Source organism: Buteo buteo, chromosome 10 (genome assembly GCF_964188355.1).
Source record: "Buteo buteo chromosome 10, bButBut1.hap1.1, whole genome shotgun sequence".
In the NCBI taxonomy this organism is placed as follows: Eukaryota; Metazoa; Chordata; class Aves; order Accipitriformes; family Accipitridae; genus Buteo; species Buteo buteo.
This window is the reverse complement of record NC_134180.1, coordinates 28,035,733-28,059,455: the sequence shown is the minus strand read 5'-3', so window position 1 is coordinate 28,059,455 and position 23,723 is coordinate 28,035,733. Positions and strand designations below refer to the sequence as shown.

General features: G+C 36.7%; 1 protein-coding gene across 5 annotated transcripts in view; it reads right to left on the bottom strand.

The window, feature by feature from the left end:
- The window catches only part of COL24A1 (collagen type XXIV alpha 1 chain), a 151,542-nt gene that overhangs the window by 2,318 nt on the left and 125,501 nt on the right, over positions 1-23,723 (bottom strand). For 3 of the 5 annotated variants that reach the window (XM_075039085.1, XM_075039088.1, XM_075039087.1), the window contains 15 exons: positions 23,573-23,626; positions 21,378-21,431; positions 19,602-19,709; positions 16,954-17,061; positions 15,356-15,463; positions 15,215-15,268; positions 14,857-14,919; positions 13,577-13,630; positions 11,963-11,998; positions 6,319-6,354; positions 6,198-6,224; positions 5,068-5,133; positions 4,193-4,361; positions 2,715-2,824; positions 1,418-1,633 (listed from right to left, as the gene is read on the bottom strand). In XM_075039085.1, the coding sequence (XP_074895186.1) occupies positions 1,418-1,633; positions 2,715-2,824; positions 4,193-4,361; positions 5,068-5,133; positions 6,198-6,224; positions 6,319-6,354; positions 11,963-11,998; positions 13,577-13,630; positions 14,857-14,919; positions 15,215-15,268; positions 15,356-15,463; positions 16,954-17,061; positions 19,602-19,709; positions 21,378-21,431; positions 23,573-23,626 (1,263 nt within the window). Of the gene's footprint in view, positions 1-1,417; positions 1,634-2,714; positions 2,825-4,192; positions 4,362-5,067; positions 5,134-5,596; positions 5,664-6,197; positions 6,225-6,318; positions 6,355-11,962; positions 11,999-13,576; positions 13,631-14,856; positions 14,920-15,214; positions 15,269-15,355; positions 15,464-16,953; positions 17,062-19,601; positions 19,710-21,377; positions 21,432-23,572; positions 23,627-23,723 lie in introns of those variants that run through there. The other 2 variants (XM_075039086.1, XM_075039089.1) reach the window with 2 other exon arrangements.

Below are 23,723 nucleotides of genomic sequence, written 5' to 3'. Positions count from 1 at the left end.
CTATCACTTTGCAAGCAGTCCTGGGCTTGTATAGACTCCTAGATTTCTTGCTAAATTCACCTTCAAATCTGAACAGTAGGTCTCAGGTTATGAACTCCATAGGCACTTGAATGACTTTGTAGGCCCTTGAAGAATAATCACGGGGAATGAGGGCTCCATTTTTGCCATGAACTTTGTATTGTTTATTCTAATCCTTTAAAAATTGCAGTAAAAAAAGATACCTCATAAAAATTATAAAATTACACTATAACACTGTCTGAGGCTGGGAGTGTCTTGATGTTTGCAATCACTCCATTCTTAAAAACCATCAAGTACAGTGGACAGCACTGAAAAGCGAAACCCTTGCAGAGAAGGAATTGTGTGAGATTCTGCAGCAGATCTGTACAGTGCATAGTTTCCTACAGAAAGAGCGACAGACCTTGTAGAACCTCACAGAAAAATGGCACTTCTCAATAGCCATCACTGTATGCCTTAATTTTTCTCAGGGATTAAAACAGTCCGAAACAGACCTGGGAAGCGGGGGGAAGGGGCTTCAATGGCCCTACTTTATCTGCATGACACAGGCTAGAGCATCTCACTAGCATGACAACTAGAAGGTTGGAAGCATAACAGCTTCAAAGTGTCTCAATAAAACCACTTTCTTTCTGTCTTGAGATTAAAAATCTCACTTGACACCCCCACATCGTATGGAACCAATGTCACGTGTTTGACATTATTGTAAATGAAAGTAGAGCTATAAAATACTAAAAGTGTAACATGCTTGGCTGCTATATTTCATAGTGTTCTACCAAGACATTTACCTAATAGTTCACATCTTGGTGAGTGGAGTAATCTAATAAGCATTAGAAAATTAATAAGCTCTTCCAATTTTTCCTGAATACAAATATGATTTAATGTTTTAGTTAGCCATGGAGTCCATTTCTAATCATCATTATTTTATTAAAAACCAAACAATTGACTCATAGTCAATGAATTTAAAGATATTTAGTTGTCAAAAAAAAAAAAAAAATTTCCAGCCTGACTGAACCTGAGATTTTGTGTTAGATAACCTCAACAGAACTCTTACTGAAGCCTGAATTTTCATTTTCAGAGTAACTGTTCCTAAAGTTTCCTGGAGGACCTCCTTATTTCTGTTTCTGATCTCTCTCAAGTGTCTTAGTAGAGTCTTGAAATACATGACACTCAATGCAAACAGCAAGTATAGATACCGTGTATTACTGCAATTGCTTTTACGTTTGGATAGATGTTGAATTCAATATCAAAAGTTTGGCATATAGAGACATATGCAGAACAAGGTAAGAAGTAAGCTTCAAGGGATGTGAACCTGAATGATTGTTATTTATTTGCAGAAAGTTAATAATGCCTAAACAGTAACTCCATTATGACTTTAATAATGCTAGTGCTAAAAAGTATTTACCATGCATTCATCCGTAAGCACCTTTGGTTCAAGTAGCGTATTGGCTTTAAATATCTGACCATTCCATCCTTTGAAGCTAACAGATGTTTTCTGGCCACCTGCTTTATTTAATCCCCACATCGGTGTGTTCAGACAATGAACTGTGATGCTATGGGTTGCTTCTGAGCTCAGTAAATGAAGGAAGTTCATCTGTACTTTTCCGACGCCGAACTCCAGCTAAGTTCCAAGAGAAATGCATCATTAGACTTATAGCTGGACTATGCTGAATGGCCATAGCAACACAAAGTGATATACACATACATGTGTGGTGTTCAGGCATGGGACCATGTATACATGTTTATACATTGGGATCAGTGCCAAAGAACACAATTTGTATTTTTCAGGAGAGCTGTTAGGTTCTATTATAGTGATTACTATAAACAGAAGCTTTCATAGGACATTTTCAAAGCTTCAGTATAAATATTTGCTAATGCTTACAAAATTGTTGAAACACAGCTGGGCAGAAAACACTATTTTTAAATACGGAAACCGAAACAAATGTTTTTGTTATTCAAACAAAGATATTATCAGCAGCAGTGTTTTAACTGCAGCCACATCATCCTGCTGTTTAGTCTTCTTAGACCACAGGTTCTGGCAATACCTACATCCCATTAAAAATAAATAAAAAAAAAAATCATAAGCATACTTTGATTTTAGACAGAAAATATATAGTTACTCATTACTCAACAAGAACTTCTCCAAGACTAGATCATATTCAGGGATCTTCCAAATGTAGGAATGTGTATGGGAACTTTATGGTATTTCTGATGCTCTTCAATGACTACAGCCTATATGCAAAACTCCACAAATATAAAACTTCTGTTCCCAAGGGTTTAAGAACTACATTTAAGGAGGAGCATGGACTAATGACACAAAGGAAACAGTCTCTGCCTAATGACATTTAGAAGTAACTAAGTGTTGAAAAATAGTCATAATTTTCTTCCTTCCCATTACAATGACCTCAGCATCTCTACACTTAGACACCCTGAGAGATGAGTTACTAATGTAGCTTAGAAGCATTTCAGGCTTATTTTTATGCCTTGTATAGAAAAGTATAAAGCATAACAAAATAATTCTATCAGCATGAAAGGTGAGTAAATGAACAAAGTGAGAGTTACATTAATATTGTCATGTCCTTCCACAAAGATGCACATAAAAAACCCCCGGAAATCTAACATCTTCTCATGAGTTAAGTAAATAAGCATTCATTTGTTCAGAGTTCCAGCACAGATACAGTCTCTCTGGAAGCAATGCATACCTTTGTCACAGACAGCGGTGTTAAACATGTCTGACCACCTGCAGTGAAGTTGCAGAAAACTTCAATAGCATCAGAAGGACATCCAATATTTGGGTCAATCCAGTATTTTCCTATTAGTATATAATCCCAGATGGTAAATAAAACCAAAATACAATTGTTACTAAACAATTTGCTAAAGATATTCATACTTTTTGGCAAGTATTAGATATATTATCACCACAGCTTCACTAGGAAATGAAAGAAAAGGAATATGAAACTCTTTTCACTATTATAATTCTACTAATAGCAGACACTGAGCAAAATTGTCATAACCATTCGATTCTGATTACATATACAATGACTTGAATACTGTCATAATTTCAAAAATGTTTTCTCTTTCCACAGCTAAATAGTGAGAACAAATGGTATTTCTAGTCTGCTCTTTCTGTATTAAAACTTAACTTTTTTTGTTTGGCTTGGTTTTATATAGCTAATATTTTCAGGAATGAAAATATCAATCTAAATTCTCATCCTCTCACAGCATCCTGAAGACCATTTCTTTCTCCACTATCTTTCTCCCATCAGACACTTCTACATGACGTATCCTAATGATGGTAATAAGGAGTACTTGCCATTGTGAATCCATGGGATTTGGTCCAATAAAAGAAATAGGCCACATGCAAATTATATTAGGATTTAGCTTCCCTTAATATTAAATATAGGTGAGCTTGTGCTCTACAATTTACGTGTGTGTGTGTCATCTTCTGGAGGACTGTGTCAGTGACCTCTGTGGCCCTAAAGGATTGAGATTTATTTAGGAGAGCACAGTTCTAATAAGGGTTAGGCTCATCTCTGCTAGAGTCTTAAAGAATTGATCCATCCTTAAATATGCCATGGAACAGTGATTTCCCTGTAACCTCTAACTTCGTTTCTCATTTCCTTCTCAGCTTCATAATGCTAATACTTGATAAAAGGGATACTTACAGGTATTTTTTATTTTCTTAGCCACTCAGAAACTGAATTATGTCACAGTATTGACATTACAGGTTTAAATAATTATTTTTTATTTGAAATATTCATTCAGGATCTTCTGGGATACAACAACTGTCAGTGTATCTGACACTAATAGTGTATTGTATACAATTTTCTCACTAGGAATCTAGAATCTGATCCACACAAAATTCATTGCAAGATTAGCTACAAATACTTGGGAAACTTTTAATCACAAAATTGGATTCAGTTTCAATTTTTCTGGATGCTTTTGTTTACTTACATACACAATCTGTCTCTAATATCTCTATAATATTAGATAGCTACATACTTTCATCTTTAAAATTCAGAAATTTTATCTTAAATAAAGATAGCTGTGACAGGCACACTGCAATAGAATATAATAAAAAAACCCTACACATTAGAATTTTTATGTAGAAAGTAACATTTGGAAGCAACACATTTCAGAGCCTAGTTGTGTTTAAGCTTTAATGAAAGTGGACACTTACCATCTGACACTTTACGTTCACAGTTAAGCAAATCCCTGCAGATGCGTGCTGGGTTATCCCGTGTGCCAAGAGGGTTCTTGATGCTGTGCAGTAAATTGCTAAGGTAGTGTAGTGTTTTGAATATCTCTGTACTGTGATCTAGTAAAGTTACTTCAGTATTCTGGTATTTCTGTCAAGGGCCATTAGCAAATGTGTTACCACAAAGAAGTATCACAACAACAGTATATGCAGTAAATGTCAAATGGCCTTTGAATAGCCAGACAGAAGCAAAGTATCTCTAATGCATGCAATCAGCCATATAAAGCAGGGTAAAAATAATATATTCCAATAAACAAATTAGTACGTTTTATTAAAATTATCAGAGCAGTGAAGTTACAGGAAGGTTAAGATCATGCAAATACGTCATTATGACATGTTGACATAAAATGTGGATACAGGATTTTTATTGTATACTTCGCAGTTTCAGATTTCAAACAGTGAAATCTACTCTTACCCTTAACCTAGAAAATATATGCAAGTGTATTTGACTTCACCCATGTAAGGAATTTTCTTGCAATCAATGGGACCACACATTTGCATATATGTCAGTATTTTTTGGATCAAGGCCTAAATGCCACTATTATCTGTGGCTGAACAGATACAGTCTGCTATGTGTGGTAGGCAGTAAACTTCCATTACTGCCAATGATGACAAAAAAAGTTGAAATGCTGCTGTTTTTCTTAACTTCATTTCAATTGTATCCTATAAATTCTAGCATGTTTAATTATATTCTGCAGTAATTACTTGCTATCCATGATTCCTTTTAAATTAAGTCTTTGTAAAGAAGCCCTGATATAATTGCATATCTTGTATGACAATATATTCAAATATATTACCTCCATCTGCAGTGCAGCATTTGACTCAATCAAAGCTTGAACAGCAGCATTGATGTCCACTTGTTTCTGAAAAAAAGATATTTCAGAATATAAAAAGATGAACAGGAATATTCTAAAATGCAGGTGGTAAATTCTTTGAGCACTGTAGCAACATACATGATAGCTTTGTTATTTTGTCATTTTAGAAAATAATTCATTGTAAACACTTTTAAAATAGGATCCTCCCTTCCATTTCCAAAGAATGCAAGCATGCATACAGAAAAAGCATATCTGATTTTTATTAGTATCCCCATACCCAATTTAATGATCATACTCCTGGAACAAAAATATTATAATAGTTGTCACAGACCAATGTCCCAGCTTATTTGTCCCAGCCATTTAATTTATATACTTAAGAAAACCAATCCAGGTAAGTGTGAAAAGGTGTTATTCCTTTACAGAGAAGCACACAAAGAATATCTCAATCAGCCATCAGCAGCTGACAGATCAAAGTAGTCTTCATGATGCATGAACAAATACCAAGACTGACCTTCCTTTGAAGGAGGAAGCCCGTTTCTTGCGTATCTTCATTCTCTACACTTTGTGTGAGGTATATACTACACGCAGACAACAGGTTTGTTTATTTTTAAAGAATTAAGTCACCCACACAAGCATCTAGTTCTTGCAATTTGTTCTCAGATTACATATACCATTACAGCTTTAGGACACGTCAGATATTGAGTCTGTCCTAATTGGCACAATCCCTTAACAAACAAAATCTCTGTGTGTGTATATATATAGGGAGAACATCTGGGCCAGAAATAGCACAAAATTTTCTGTTGCTATCTTTCAGAGTGTTCAAGTACAGAACAGGAGAAATACCTTTCAGAATGTGATGGAGTTAACCCATGTCAAAAGTATGACCATGTCCATGAGCATTGCCTGTTGAGGGCTCAACAGCATGCAGAACAGAACTGACAGGGTAAGATGGAAGGTTCAAAAAATGTATTACTGTAGTGATGGAAGTTGTAGAAAAATGTATTTGCATTTCATGTGCAGTGATGGCAGAAGCAATGCATTTGAAGAGGATCCTGCTATTTTAACTTCCAAAAAAGGACTGTATTGTACGTTATGGTTGTTACAGAACTTACTCTTGGTCCTGGTGGTCCAGGTGGTCCCTAGAGAATGGGAGAAACAAGATATTAGGTGCTTCACATGTTTATATAATGCAATCACAATGGAAAAATACAGGCATATTTTTTATGCACTTACAGGTGGTCCTGGCTGGCCCTGAGGTCCCTGAGGCCCCTAAAAGAAATTGAGATATAATGCAACAGTTATAGGTGAACATCTCTGCTTTTACATTTATGTATTTTTTAAATCACAAAATGCCGCAATACATACATAGAAGAAAATGTGATATTGGTTTTGGTAAAGCTGTAAATTATTAGTTATTATTGTTAAAGTACCATACTCTGTTAACACGTGAATATTCCTGTTAGAATTGTGGGGTTGTCTGGTTACTTGTTTATGCAATTGCTTTTGATGTTAAGGGAACATTAGAAGTCACACAAAGTATTAATATATAATGTGCTATACCTTGTGCCAGCATTATATGCATGTTACAAGTACTACAAGGGACGAACGATCATGAAAGCATTGTAAATAATGTTATGGGTGGTTGTAAAAAACTAACTGATCCACTTTACTCTATGAGTATCTGCTAGGCATTTATTAGCTCCATTAGAACAGTGTAAATTTTCAGCCAGAACATGTTATGCTCATTGTTTAACAGTGATATTGCAGGCTTCCTTCATATTCAAGAAGTTATGCCCTTATTTCCTCATCATAAGTGGCATCATTCATTTTCGTATTTAGGATGATGCAGTGGGGAGGAGAAGAGGAGAAGGAACAGCTGCTTTTCCCCAGCTTATAGTGCCTACAATGCACATAGTCTTAAATCTAAGTTTTAGGCTTGCCTTATGGTTGGACAAGGACCCTGCCCAAAACAATAACCTCATCTGAATTATCCTTTCTTTTAGCAACTATTCATATTAAGATGGAACAATTATGAATGTTTATTAATATACAGCGATACTTGTGTCTCTGTTAGATTCTCTTCATTCTCTACATACTCAAAGCCTCTAGGAGCTGCTGTAGCATAAACAATAGTAAGAACAATGACAAGGAAAAGAATATGTGTCAGTGCCTTAGTCCGAGCAAAAGAGAAGGAGGAATGAAAGGCATAGGCCAGACCTGTACCAAGTATTAGTAAAACCCTTTAACATAACTGAGTTAATTTAAGCAAAACATTCTTTAGCCAGTGCTGCTTGTACCAATCATTCAAGCACAATAAGCTGTTCCAGCAAAAGCCAGTACGGTCACACTAGTACTAAGTGTCTGCCAAAAGAGAAATGATATTATCTGACACAGTCATGCTGGCAAATATTGCAAAACTGATCTAGTTAAAGAGCTATTAAGTTGTAAATCACTTAATATAGTAATAAGAAGTATTCCTGCTGTGAGATTTCACAGCAAGATCTGTGTGTCACTGCATGCTACAACTGCTGCACTTGAGCTGTGCTTCAAGCTGCCACCAGCAAAGGCAGCTGGAAATGGTTAAAGAAAGGTCAGATTCAATCTAACATTAATTCACGTATATTTAAAAAAAGGATCTCAAAGCAGATAGGGGCGATTTACTTGAGTCACTGAGGCTCCAAATTTATCAGTTCTTAGGAGAATACCAGCTGCATTTCTTACTACCTCTAGACATATTCATAAGGCAGAACACTTGGTAGCTACTGGGGAATGCATCTGTCAGGGGTCGCTATGACCTCCACAGCTGCACAAGTTAAGTGTGCCTTGCACATCACCTGCCATGGCCATGCCAGAGGGGTTCAGGTGCTGGATTATGAAGGGTGTGAAAAGTGGGGGCCATCATGTAGCTCCTAGCACCAGATCTATAGCAACAAGGCTATGCTGTGGGACTACAAATGGCTTTGAGGCTAAGACCCATGTTTTACACATGTTCTTTGGAGAATAGGGGAGAATCAAAACTGAAGCGATTTCTGGGTGTTTAGAGAGATGGTCATCTGATACTTAACTAAGACGACCTTAATGGCATAAGCTCTAGGGACTGTAAACATTGTCAGCTTTTCAACAGATGCATCCTGACCCTATTTATTTATGTTTCATCCACTTACACCTATAGAAGGGACTCTAAGCCATCTTTTAGGTAAATATTTACTGATATTTTATAAAGACGTTAATGATTAATGTTGGAAAATGGAAATCACAGCATAAGTCATTTTAGCATATATTGTAGTATAGAAATCCCAGTGGGTTCTGTGCAAGTACCTAGCTTCCTTTTACTTTTCTGAGTTTGATTATTGCCCAGCTTGAAATTTTCTTTGAAATCCTATTACTATTAAATAGGCATAAAATATTATTGTTGTTATTAATTATTACAAAACTGATGAGAGATGAGTTTGCAGAGATGACATTCACTGTTTTGGGGTAGCCCCTCAGCTGCTGCAAATCAAGTCGGTTTCACAGAGCTACACTGTTGTATGCCAGCTGAGAAGACTGACCTCCACATTTAATTAATCAGATCAGCAACTCAGGTGCTGTTAGACTGCTGCAGGATACCTTCAATCCCATGTGGATATATTACTGGACTGTCTGATCATGCTTGGTGAAGTATGTTTAGTATAAAATGAAAGAGAAAGTGTGAAAAAGAAACTTGAGAAATTAATTTGACAGCGTAAGGATGTCTTTGTTTATCTTGGTTCAGGACTTGATTATGCAAATACCAAGTCAAGGCAAGGCACAGTCTTCAACAGTTTATCCCTAAGTAACCACTGCTCTCTGATGAATAGATGTCCTTGTTCTGAGTGCTGAGATTTAGACATTCCAGTAGATTTTTCAGATGACTGAATGCTTCAGTTAATGTTCTATGTTTTTTGCAATGTGTCACAATTTTAAGACTCAAAAAGTCTTGGGACAAGAACAGTTCAAATTTATAGTGGTTTCTGAGATAGAACTGAATATTTTAAAAATCAAAACCTGCACTGTTCCAACGAATTTAAGGTATTTTGCAAGAGAGGAATGTGATTTGTCTTGATTCTCTGTCTCCTTTCCAATAAAACCCATGTGAAAAAGAGGTAAATATTGAATGCTATTTGTTAACTACAGTGAACAACTTTTGGGGTTATTATATTTCTTAAATGCGTTAAAACTTCAGGGGGCTATATCAATTACTGTTACAAGCCTTTAAAATATAATGAAACTGCACAGAGTGTGTTGAAACTCCTGTAGAGATGTTATAAAAATTCTTTCGTTCTGTTGCAGAGCAGCAAAATAAGGTTAAATTACACTTTTCATGGATTAAGTTAATTGCTAAATGTTTTACTGGAATGTACAGGATTACCTTTACAAATCTACTTAATTTACCCTTTGATCACATTAGAATTTAAGTGAGAAAAGTGCAATTCCAGTTCATAATAACAAAAGCAGAGAATAGAACAATTAGTTTTAGTGTGCTCTTTAATTCTTTAATCACCCAATTTGATTGCTGGCACAGAAGTTCAAAGGCCAAAACACCACTCTTTTTCTAATACCGTAAGGCCCTGATTTTACATGCAATGATACATATGCTTAACTTTGAAAGCATGAACAATCCCAAGGGCTTCCATATTTTCCATGACTTCTGAAATTTTCCAAGAAACAAAGTATTTTTAACAAAAATGATTAATGTTAAGCTTTCCCTGACCACTTCTGTCATTTTGATTTCACCATATCTCATAAAGGGTAAAGCCTAATAACATCCTGCAATGTAATAGTCTGATACACAGTACAGTGTAGTAGCTGCCATTAATGACTGTAAATCTAAAATAAATGATTATAATAGAAAATTATGGATTATGCTTTATCATATCATATCGTATCTTTTTTCACCTTGAGGACAGTCACACTCTGGAACACATTGCCCAAAGAGATTATCTAATCTCCATCCCTGGAAGTTTTCAAGAGCCAGCTGAATAAAGCTGACTCTCTTAAACAGGAGGTTGGTCTAGAAATGTCTTGAGAGCTCTTACAACCTCGATTATCCTATGACTCTGTATTACAATTCATTACGTGACACGCCATGAAATAAAAAAAAGAAAATGAAAACACACTTTCAGAAATGTCAGAATTCTGAAACAATATTCCAAAATGTATTCCATGTTTTTCTAAATGTTTCAACCACAGTGATATTAATATTTTGAATTGAAAAATAATTTTAATTAAAATTTTTCAAGCAACTCTGCTTCTGACACTATCAATTTTTCTCTAGAAATAGCCTACAGGACCTGAACTTTGGTTCACCGCTGACCTCAACAGGGAGACACGATTTTACATTCCATGTTTTTCAGGGCATAAAAGGACATTTTTTTCTAGTAATGAACACTGTATCCCTGACAGACTAAAAACTGTAACTAAAACTTGGACTGCTACAAAAAAGTTAAAATCTTTATGATTCTAGGAAGAATGCCAACATCAATTTTAAAGGTATAAATTAAAACTCAGAATACACAGTTGGATGAAAACAATTTTCTCTCCTTTGTATCTGAAAATAGTTGGAAATAAATCCTTTTCTTGGCTACATAATACAAGCTAATGCCACTGTATATGATTTAAAATTAAACATTCTTCTGAAGACAGTCTTAGGAGATTAATTAATCTTGATTAAGTCAAGAACTTTTTTAGGAAATAACGTCTTAAACACCAGCACCAATAATGGAAACGGGTGTTTCTTGTTCACCATTTGGGATGTTATTTATTATTATTTTTGAAGTCTCTGCATTTTTAGCTCTATGCTGTCATTGCAATTCTTATGAACAAACAGTAGAAAGAGACAGTTAAGATGGTTAATAGCAGCATGAATTAAGAAACTAGTTTTCCTCTTATTCTGAGATAGCAATTGCCTCAAGAGCATTAGAATCAAAGAGGAAAGTTCCCCAAGACATGTACAGCAAGCTTAGTTCCAAGCCTTAATTCTTTAAGCAATTTTGAATACTTCTGATATATTTTTCAGAACTTTATAAGGCAGTTAGGTTGGAATTCTACACAGGTGGCTGCTAAAAGCAAAATACAATAAACCAAGAGAAACTAAATGACTAAGTGAGGTGGGCTGAAAGGCAGGGTAAGAGCAACAGGAACAAGATCACATTGGCTAGTTACTGGAAAAGGAACTCATTATAAACCTGCCATATGAAGTAATGTCATAGGTATCAACTATCGTTGTATTCACATTTGCTGTAAATGTGATAATTCAATGGATTTCACACAGCCATTATTAATTGGAGATTTTACTAACTCTAACAGAGTTTTGTAATCAAATCCAACATTTATTAATGCACAAAAACTAATGTAATATTCTTACTGAAAAATGAGACACAGCAACTTCAAAACCTATCAATGCTGCCTACTGCTACTCGAGCTGGCATACACAGCATGGAGGCTCATCCTCAGCTCTAGGCTTCTCCTAAACCTCTCCGTTTCTAGAGAAGATGATATAGATGTATGAACGTGTGTATGCATGGTGTGTTGTGAGGCACTGGAGCATTGACAACAAATGTGACAAAGGATTTTCCTTTCAGATCTGAACTGGGACAGGTTTGGAGTATGTGTCTGCTATATGATCAGGGGCCATACTGCCCGACAGCACACATCCACTGGGCATATCTACATAAGTCAACCTGAACAAGAAAAGGTCAGACTTTTGACTCATGCTACCAACTTTCTTGGCCAGTGCTCTCCAGGAGCACAACATGACCGTCTGGCATTCAGAGCATGCAAGAGTACATTCAGTGTAACACAGGAATAGTTTTTACACAGCCAAAAAAATGAAAGCATAAAAATTGTTTCATCTTACCATTTCACCCCTTGTGCCCTTTTCACCTCTTGGTCCCTGTAAGAAAGAGAAGCTGTTAATCCAGTATGCTTTCTAGCTGCCTAGGATTGAAATAAGCAGATTAATATCCAAGAGAGTTATACTGCTCACATGAAAAGCCCAGTATCATCTGTGGAACTCTGGGGCTTTAATTTTCCTGTACTACTAGAAAACTAAACTAGTTGAAAACATCTTGTAATTCCTATATGTGGAAAGCTGTTGTTTTCTTCAGATTGTAAATATGGGTTTTTTCAGTAATTTTAACTGTCACGGTTCTCCCTGTCAATCAGCTGTATTCTCTATAGCTTGATCCACTGTAATACATCAGTGCTTCACGATCTTAAGAGTAGAGAACAAAACTCGGTACTCTCCATCACTGAAGAAATCCGTTGGTTACATATCTGTTTTTATTACCCCATTAGTTCTCCTCTCACAGTCAGATTAGACACTGGTTTTGTGTCTTCAAGGCATTTTTGGCTAGTTTTGCACTTAAACTGAGTTTCCAAAGATGGTAACAATCTTACACTTCTTCTCTGGAAGAATTTTGCATTTTGATAGCAGTGTTTCATAACACATAGAAGTAATCTCCAATTGTAATGCTTTCTTAGTGATAATGGCAAACTGTTACATTCAATATGAAGTCTATTAAAAGCCTTCATACAAGTATATGCAACTAAATTTTTCCTCCTGAGTGGGACTGAAAAGAATGCAGAAGACAAAGTACTGTCTTTTTCCCAACAAGTGGAAAGAATAGTCTAATTATAGAAGGAAAATTTCCCTTCTCCCTTCTTTTTCACTTGTAAATATTTGTATTTATTGCTTTTATTGTATTTTCCTGTTATTTTTATGACTATTATTTCAATTTTTAGACAGTCTCATTCACTCCAAGTCTTGTTGAACAGACAGAGGAACTTGGGTGGTACAAAGAGCTTCTAAAACTATCTGATATGGCTGGGTAGTCTGCAGACATGAGCCAGAGGGTGCCCTTGTGGAACACTGCTCTGTCTCTGGCACAGGGAGTGCAACAAGGAATGGAAACAGGGATGAGTGCAGAGCTCCCCCACTGCAGGGAATCTAGGGTGCACTGAAGGTTGTCAGAAAGGTCAAGAAGATGTTCAAGTTGTAACGGGGACCTGACCAGCATCTGGAACACCCCAACAAGGGCTTGTGGACACTCTCAGCATGTCTAGAGGGGTACTCCAAACAGTTCAGCCCAATCAACACATAAAAAATAAACTACATTGAAACCAAGTGTGGATACTCTCTAAATATGTCTTAGACCTAGGGCTGAGAAAGAATATCCAGGTGGTAGTTACTATGTGCTATTTTACACCTTGACTTGCCCACTACCCCTGTAGGCATGCTGTCTGTATACTGTACTTAGAAGGCCACTGCAATGACTTTTGTGTCATTTTTTTCTTGTTTGTATTACAGGTGCTGGAGTCACATACGTTAACTAACCAGCATAGTATAACGCGGTCCTGTTAGTTGCTATTTGCAAATAGAAATATGAGAAGGTTGCTAGTTGCAAAACAGATTATTAAAAATAAGGGTAGGTGAAATAACCAAATTATGCAAAAGAGAAGGGAAACTTACAGGCCTGCCAGTTGGGCCTGTTATGCCTTCTTGACCAACAGGGCCAATATATCCCTGTAAACAAGCAAAGAATTTATTAGTCCACTATGTTTTCAAAATGAAGAAAAATCCTCATGACTTGTCCTAGTTTAAAGTTGCTCAGCACACAGCCCTGGCAAATATCCAAAAGATCATGGTGATATTGTCTTTCTGAATATTGAGTACACATTGCTACAAAAATCAGCAAGGTAATTATTTTAATAATTAGTAATAGTTTTGCTTGGAAAGCCCACACACATTCTTTTATGTGAAAGTTGATGCACTAAAACCAGTGGGAACTTAAGTACTCTGATTACCAAAGACCACATATTTATTGACCTACAATCAACTATATCTTGGAGCTATATTACTGCCCACAAGTCCTCTTGTGTGGCTGCCGGTAAGTGCTGCTGAAATGTTACTTTCCTGTTCCATTTCACTTAGAGCAAACTGCTCATTTCCAGTGTTTATCTTGTATAGGAATGTTTAGAAAAAGAAAGTAGTTATAAGAACAGGCCCCTAAAGCTGCTGCTCTACATCTGGTTAACTGAACTGATACAGTTCTGTGATGGCAAAGGCAGCAGTGAGAGAAGAACATTTTGTAGTAAGGCCTTCCATGCTGCAAGCTTTCCCTCTCTATCACTTGATGCTGTAAATTGGATGCACACTCCCCAATATTACAAAATGCTGAAGATGCTTCCACATTTTTGGTGAGTTGCAAAGTAGAATGTCATGAAGAAGGTGTCCTGAAGAATGAGCTAATGCAGGTTAGTAACCTTACAGATAAAAATAAAATATTTATTAAAAAAAAGACTACCTATTAATCAATAATGCCTGAGCACCACTTTGTCTTACTGCAGGCAAAGTTTGGCCCTTTTTTCTTTTGCTGTAGGACAGGGTTATACAATCAGCATTGTTGCCAGTAAGAAGAAAATGTTCAACCCCAATAGACAAAGATATGACAGCGATAAGGCTACTTGTGTAGATTAAATTATACTAGGAGAGCCACACTTTGTCAGCAGAGCTTGCTTTTTTCCTTCAAGATTAAGAGCCCAGGTCTGCTTGGGTATCTGTACACATGCTGCAACCAGAGCAGGGTTGCAGTACAAGGGAAGGGCTTCTACTGGAGTCACAGTCTCAGAGAGAAAGGTTCGGTTAGAGGGTTCTGGCCTTGTTAATAAGAAAAAAGATGATTTCCTAAATTAAAAACGTGCCACTTGCAAGTCATCCTGACAATGCCCTTCATGGAGTGAAACACTTACAACTTGGCCTGTTGGACCTTTGGGGCCCAGAATTCCAACCAAGCCAATGTCCCCTGCAGGACCCTGAAAATGCAAAGGAACAGTTTAATCAGACATGGACATTAGCTATCCACTTGCTTCAATCTCTTGTAATCAGTGAAAGTAAGATAATTTCTCAGAGCAGTAACAGTGAAAATACCAAGTGCACTGACCCAGAATGTTCGTCCTTGGACATGGAGTACCCAGTTCTGCCTAAAATGTTCCAACAGTTCAGATAGATTTTGAACAACTTATTGTTAAAGCTGATTAATTGTATGCTTTCCTAATGTTCTCACGCTGTAAATGGCTTAAGATCTAACAAAAAAGAATAAGCACATACTTTTGGACCTGGGAATCCTTGAAACCCCATTAAACCTTGATCTCCATCTTCTCCCTGTAATAGGAGCAGGCATCCTTACTATTATTTCACGTTGGTAACTCTTGGACTACTTGTTTTGCATCAACAGCTGTGATTACATACAGTCTGTCCTTTCAGCCCAGTGTCTCCTGTTGGTCCTTGATCACCTTGTGATCCTGGAAGGCCTCTTTTGCCTTGCTTTCCTGGATGACCCAGAAGCCCTTTCTCACCCTGTCAATAGGAAGATAATATATCCTTTATTACAATTAAGACAGTTATAAATGTAAAGATAGGTTTCCTGGCAGAAGTGTGGAATGTGCTTTCTCTCTAAGAAGTAGACCTACTCCATTCACTTTATTTCCATCAGGAATGCTTTCAATAATTATACATTCACTAAAATGCAAATGTGACTTGACTGTTCCTTGACTTGGAAACATGCAAAAACCATACATGTTGGATCATTTCCAGTATGGTATCTCCCAGTGCAAGCAAAATTCACAAAACAAAATACAGAACAGGCAGGTTAGAAGTAAATTTAAAAAGTAATCCTCTGAGCAAGGCATAGTATAGTTGTGGAACTCCTTGCTGTTAGACTAAAAGTTTACATCGATTCAAATGGAAACTAGACAATTCATGCAAGAGAAATCCTCTGAGGACAATGAGATACACAGAAACCACATCTAGCTCAGGAGGTTACTGAACTGCAATTAAGGCTGTGAATATACACCTTTCATGCTTCCTTTGCGCTTACATTCTTTCCTAGGTATTATCTTTCTGCTCTAACAGACTTTTGGCCTCAGTATGTCGACTCTTAATGTTTATTTTGTACTATGTGTAACAGCTTTCCATCACCTCATCTATTCCCTGACTTTTTCAGATTGCAAGCACTTCCAAGCAGGAACTACCTCCTAAGGCTCATTGTCGAGACAAAGGAGTCTCCAGACTGGGAGCACTGGCAATAAACACTACAAATAGCGAATGCAGTTTATACTAAAATATTTTCACAAAAAGGTAACAAAGGCAGTATTTCTGCCCCCAAGTTTTCACATTTTAAAAAACTGCTTACCAATAAAATCTCACAGAGCACTGAAAATCATGATTTTAGATGAAAAATCCTATTCTAAATGGAGAAAATTATCTGTAATGTTTCCATTCTTTGCTTCTTTTACCACTGAAATGAGTCTAACTAATATGAGGATATGCTGATGTCAGGTACCTGGAACCGCCTGGAAACCAGAGCACTCTCAGATTTCTTTCTTTCTGACAGTGTTGAAGAAGAACAATTTAAGTCCTCTGATAAATGGATACCCCAGACATGCTTGTTAGCCCCCAAACTTGGGATTTAGGCTTGAAATGACAGTACTTTTCTGCTAACAGATTGCTTAGATGTTCAAATCATTCAAACTGTTCTAGTAGTTACAGGAGTTTAAAAAGAAAAGTCAGGAAACATTTGGCTCTAAAGCTTTGAGTGAATAAATACAAAGTGTTTTGAATGGCTTCTGGAGTTGGGAATAGCATCCAGATGGATGGGACCTCTGTTTTCAAATTACAGTTTATAGAAATGAGGTCAGCACAACTTGCAGTCTTACCCTTCAAATAAGTTTTGATGTCAATTACTCATATGATTAACAGTAGCACAGTGGTTCCACAATCACTGGATGCAGTATGAAGACTAAGCAGTATCAGTAATACTGTACTTAAACAAGATCCCATGTGTGTACCTTTAGTCCAGGTGCTCCTATCGGCCCTGGCATGCCTGGCAATCCCTTGGGACCTCGAGCTCCAGGATAACCTGCCAGACCTGGCAAGCCTGAGTTTCCTTTATTACCCTTAAGAAATTGAAAATAATTGATTACAAGCAGAATAGCCAAACTTGTTTTTTCATTGTATGCTAAAACAGGCACATAACATAAAATCAGTCAAAGCCACTTAATGCTTTCTGTATATGTGGACATACATTGACAGTACATCAAAATGTATGGAAAGACAATGATCAGCAGTATCACCTGGATTTCTGCTAATATTCCAAAAGCAAAACGCCATCATACTTAGCAACAAAGCCACATATGCTTTAACTGTGGGGTGGATCGACGTTTCTGAGGAGTCAAGTTATTATAGTTTAACAAGTCACTGACTGTCAGCAAAGCAAATGCTACCCATGCCACAGCCCATTGCAGTTGTTCAGTTCAGTGCTTGTCTTAAACCTTGTTCTGTCCTACCCTAAACATATCTTGATGTCATTTGTATGGGATCACCTACCTAGACCTTCTGAGAACATTCAAGAGAATCAATTGCCTCTTCAGGTTTATGCAAGGCATCTTCCCTATTAGCACCCTCCTAAAGAGGAACTTGCCCAGTTGGATCACCAGCTTAGGTACCAATGATCTAGAAATAGTAAGTAATCTTCTGTCCACAGTAATCGTGCATTCAAGTATATGTGGAAGCACTCATGGGTATACCAGTGACTGCTTTTATCTCCCACAGGGAATTATACAGAATAGTTTCTATGACACCTAAAATTTTTCCCAGACCCGAAAATTTGCATGTTCAGATTAATAGACTTTACCGCTGATCCTTATTTAATTCTTTTCTAACTCTGTTTTGAAATATGCAGGAAGAGAGCACTAATCTTCGTTAATTATAGAAGATGACTCCTTGAGATGGTTGTTGGATGAGTGTTGCATGATGTCTGAGCTTATCATAAGGAGCTCCTTCCAATGAAAACAAGATGCTGAATTAATTCATGACAGGTGGGCTGAAAATATGGTTGAGATTCACAGTATTCATTTTTTCAGGAAGAAGGAACTCCACATCAAGAAACAAAATGAGACTACCTTCCCACAGAAGCATGCAAAATTCAACATGCTTATTTATAAATGTCAGACATATTGATAATACTAGTATGATTGTGTACACTCTTGTCAGGATTCACATACAATAACTTTACCGCATGAAGAAAAATCAGAACATTTGTTATGAAAACATATGAGAACATCAGACTATAAACAAAAGCAACTATTTTTAATGGAAAAAACTGTTACTGAGTACATGAAGTTAAGCCAATTTTGACATGTTAAAAAATACAAAATGGAAATCTGCTACCATCCAAATGAATGTTTCTGTGATGTCATTTAATAGAACTATACATATAGATATTTATCTTCTTTCTTATTTCATATGACATTAGGTTAAGCATTCATAGAAATAAAAGTGTTATATGAAACAGGATTTTTATATTAAATGTGATTTTCAGGGCTTTTGAATATAGTACTGTGGTTCACAGCCTGATGGACTGATAAACTTACATAGCAAAAGTTCTGTTCTTTTTATCCATTGTGGCAAAAATCAGTTACAAGCCTCTCCTTATTACAAATTATAATGCTACTATATATTGTTAATATGGAGTAGTGGAGTCTTTTTTAATACAAAGGATGACATTTTGAGTGGAAAGGCAAAAATGTAAGAATTCTTTGGGGTAATACTCCTAAATCCAGCTCCAAATAATTTTAAGTACTTGGAAGAGGTTCAGTAGGACATTACCTGAAACTGAAGAGGCTCGAATAAGGTACATCTGCCCCCTACGGGTAGCTTGTTTAATTTCCTCTTTGTTCAACCAGATAGGAAATTTATACTTGTTAACAGTGCCTCATTCGGCACCTTGGTTAATTCCCAACACTAAATCTAACTTGGCATCCTTTTATAACAATTACTGGTCCATCTAACTAGAACTACTGAGAAATACCATACTTGAAATCAAAGTGATCAGACTTTCAACAGTGAGAACAACTATAGGAATTTTCTCCCTCTTCTCTGGAGTGAATAGGCAAAGAGCTTTGTCACTGCTCCCAGAAGCAGCAGGTCACCACCCTTGGCCCACAGCAAAGAACAGACAGACAAAAAACCTGTTTCCAAGAATGCTTCCAGGTACCTTAGACACCTAATACTCTTTTTCACTGGTTTTGGGCAAAGCTTTAGAATCGCTTAGGTTGAGAGACATAGGTTACAGTTCAAAGACAATAAGGAAAACATGGGATTATCTCAGAGTCTGAGAGGAAACAGCCTTAGTTGGGGTCTATGGCTTGTTTTCAGGAACAGAACTGTGAAGCCTCTCTAATTAAGAAAGCATTTTCACTTAGTTGTAGTTACTACTAACATATGCTAATGAAATAGTTCTTCTCACAGTACACTTACGCTAACTTTAGATCCTGACCAGAATATCAGGAGCAAAAGAGAAAGAAAACAAAAGAATCAGTCTCATTTTCAAGATGCTCAAGGAACTGAGAATGGTTCCTTCTGTTTAAATACCCTACCCTTAGAAAATTTGTAATGCAAAATGACATAAAGAGAGGCAATGTGGAAAGCAACTTACCTTAGGGCCAGGCTTCCCTGACAGCCCAGGCTTGCCAGGGTTCCCAGGAATGCCTTCTGGTCCAGAGTACCCAACTGCTCCTTTCTGCCCCGCTGGGCCTGGTTTTCCCTTGAAACAAATTCACATCAAACATAGCACCATCGGCTCTCTTCATCTTCATCATCAGAGAACTAGATTTCAGTCACAGTATTTCCTAAACCCTACATAATAACAGACCCAGTGACACAAATGAATACTTGTAGACGGAGCTCTGAGTTAGGATGTTTGGTTTAAAATGCTGTTGGCTTAACCTTAGACTTCTTGTGTTGTGGGATCTGAGCAACTTCAGCTGAAACCATGGGGCTGACCCCTCTGTGTGCCAGGCCTGGAAGATGGTTGAGAGTGTTGATTTTTAAACTGAAGCAAGGAAACCTGATAAAGTCATCTATTTATCCCTGTAAAAAGCCCAACCGTATACCTTTTCAGCTTTCCTTTTACTAGATACTCTGTACTGTACATTTGCAAATATACACTGTTCAAATTTGAACATATCAAAAATACATACAAACTTCTAATAAGGCAAGTTTGTGCTAACTGTTGCTATACTTGCACAAAAAAGCCTCATGTCACATCCACCAGAGGAACGGTGATTTTTTCTTCACAATTATTTCACTTTAGACTGAAATACACTATCTTAAGGGGCTTGGAGTTCTGCAATTATCTCTGTATGAATGCATTTCTCAGAAATTTAAAATATGCTAACTACAGCACATCTTGTTTGAAGAAGCGTGGTTAACAACAGCCACATAGAATATAAGAAGCATGCCATCTTCATCTTATTTCTAACTTCTGGTTGCTGAAGTATCTTGCACTTGGGATGTGCTTTGAAACTTCCTCAAGTTCTAGTCTACTGTCTTCTCCTCGCTTTGCCATATGTCTTGCCTTTTCCTCTTTTCCTTTGTCTGCTGAATGTACACTTTCTGCAGTCCTCCAGAGGAAAGAGCCAAGTATTTACAGAAGACACACAGTTGCTTGTCATCAAAAGGCCCTTGCACTTTGCCCAGCAGGTACAAGCTCCATGAAGCAGCTGCATTTCTCTGGTTACTGACAATGTTTTGATGTGATGTAGTAAAAGTTATTTACAATATGGGCTTGTGTGGTACTATTTATTAGGGGACCAAAATAGCCTTGACGCATTTTGTTCTTGGTTATATTTACAGAACACCTACTGCTTCCTGCTCTGTCTTCTCCCGCAGGGAGAAAGGGATGCAAGTTTGCTTCTCTACAGTAACTCAAGAAAGAACATTAAAAATTTCAGCTCAGGGCAAGTGAGGGAAAGAAGTAAACCTCAAGGGATCTGCCAGCCATATCCATCATGAATGTATGGATCCACGCTTCTGCCGACTGCAGCTGTTCAAAGAACTGATGGGAGCCAGGAGTGAACAGTAGTACAGCTCTGTGCAATATAATGTGATAACTTGCACATGGACTACAAGCCACAGGCAAAAATGATCTAATTAAGTAACTTTACAAGCAGGAAGCACCTTGTTGTTATATTAGCTGCACTTCACTTCCATGTGCTGAATAACTGAGCATAATTCAGTATAATTTAACACAGCTTCAAAAATTATTCTTATTTTCACAAGGGTTCCTTTACACTTCCTGGATAGTAAGAAGGTTCTTTAGAGTGAACCTAAGACTTTCTGGTACCACTGGCATGACTCTATTTTGGTTTTATTAGTTATTATTTTCTGTGTTTTATAACCTGAAGATAGACTGTAGAATTTTGTTACTTACAGAAATTCCAGGTTTGCCTGCCTGACCCGTTGCTCCTTTCTTCCCTGTGGGTCCCTAAAAGTTACAAATACTTGTGAACCAACAAATGTCTTAAACTCAGTCCCCTAAGAAGAGCTGAGAATTGTTCCCCTCTAGTACACATGTTCACATTGCCTGGCTTTGGACCAGATTATTTTCATTTCAGGAGACAGCAGAAAGTTTTTCAAGTGAATACATTTTTGGTAGAATTGTATATTTTTCCCTTTCCCGAATTGGTATAGTGCAGTTTTCGGAACTTTTTCAACAACAATAGGCATAAGAAGTTTTTCACTATGAATCTGGCAATTTCTCCTCTATTGGCCACACCTCTGTAAGGAAGTATGCTTTTACAGCACTTCCCGTACCTTTTAAAAAGGGAAGTCATGAAAAGTAGGCAATGTAGATGCACTGACTGTATGTGGAAAAGAATACTAGAAAACAATAGTGTCACATATAGGAACATTCTTTTTATCTAAGATGTACACAACATAAAATTTACTTAAAACCAGCCTTTTTTTTGTCTTGACTGATCTAGGAATCTGTAGTCTTAGAAAACTGGAGTGATAATGATAGCAGGTAACATTCTCATAAGTCGTTTAGTGACACAGGAGGCCAAGCACCAAGGGAGAAAAGCTCAGAATGGGTCAAAAGCATCCCAGAGAATTTGTTTATAGGATATTCTTCACAGAATATAAAGATCTATGTCATGAATTTTATCCTACCTCTAAAAGATGCAACCATTTGGACAGCAGGCACAAGAATAACAGTTGTTAGCACAAATCAAGTAGAAAAAAGCTTCCAAGATTTTCTGGATTAATTATTTTAAATGCTGTTCTTAAAGCAAAATCGATGCTAAACTACTATGCTACAATATTATATAGCATGCAATAATGTGAAAAAGCTAAGGTCATTGTAAAAGTAAATGTTTTATAATTAATGTAAATATGACAAAATCAGCAAAATTTTGTTCTATTCATTAATTTAATGCCTTTTTGTTAAGAAAGGCATAAAAAAAGTCCACCAATCAGAACTGGAATGTGTATATTCAAAGAACTTTATATTGCTTTTATTAACATTTCTGAATGCATATAAAATAAACCCAGATGATTCAGCATTGCAGTTTATGGGATTGGCTTTGCAAGGCTTGCTATAGCAGCACCATTCATGCCACTGGAGTTAAGACTGTATGAATGTTTTCACTATTAACATTTTTGCATAAATGTTTAGGCTCTTATGGGTTGTTCCAGGTTGGATATTGGTTCCATATTTACAAATGGTAGTTTTAATCTGAGGGGCATTTGCAACACATAGAAAACATTCTCCAAGGGAAAGACAAAGGAATGACTGATTTTATCCTGTGTTGCGAGTAGTTTGTCAAAGGCAGTATATCTAAGTGCATGGCTAGAGTACATGCTGATGATGTCTTTACATCATGTTTCCTTTCTGTTGCTAAATGTCCCAATTTCCTAATCTACTACAGATTCTTGTATTTACCTAGAAAATTTTGAAACTCTAATGGAGTTGCACTATGGTACCTCTCAGACAAAATATCTCATTTAAGTTGCAATGGCAATTGGTATTGTAAGAAATCCTTTACTGTAAATCTTTTTAAATCTCAAAAGCCAATGAAATTCACCCCATGGGAGAATATAAAATACTTTTGGCAATTTTCAACACACCACCAAGATGAACTATTATTTCTAAAGCAAAAGATGTAGTCTTTGATCTTTTTCATTACTTGCTCTGTCATTATTCCTCTACCATTCTGTAGCAAATTCCTTAACTTCCAGGTCTGTGGACCTGGTGCAGTGCAGTACCAGAAGGCTAATTTACAGATCAGAGCAGTAAAATCCTGGGTGTCTTCCAGAGCTAGTTTGCCACAAGGAACTCCATTTAGGGGTGTAATTGAATATTACTCAAATGTTTCCAAAACAGCCTCTCATAATGCTTTATATTACTCCAAAGTAAAACCACTTACCTATCAAATAACACATATTTACTATCCCAGATCATTATGCAATTTTCCATTCTATATTTTTATTGTCCCTGCAGGTATGAAAAAGAAACCCAAACACTGAGTTTTAGCCTTATATAACCGTTTTCCAGTGATAGTCAGTGAACAGTAAAAACATACAAACTCCAAATAAGTGCAGTTCTGCTTTACATTTTCTACTTACTTCTGAACCTCTTTCTCCTTTTGGTCCTTGCTCTCCCAATTCACCTGGCTCTCCCTTTGGAAAGAACATATATTAAATAAATAAAAAGAATCATTTGAATGTAGAAGAAAACACATTTTCAACAGTCAATAGAGAAATCTCACTTGTTTGA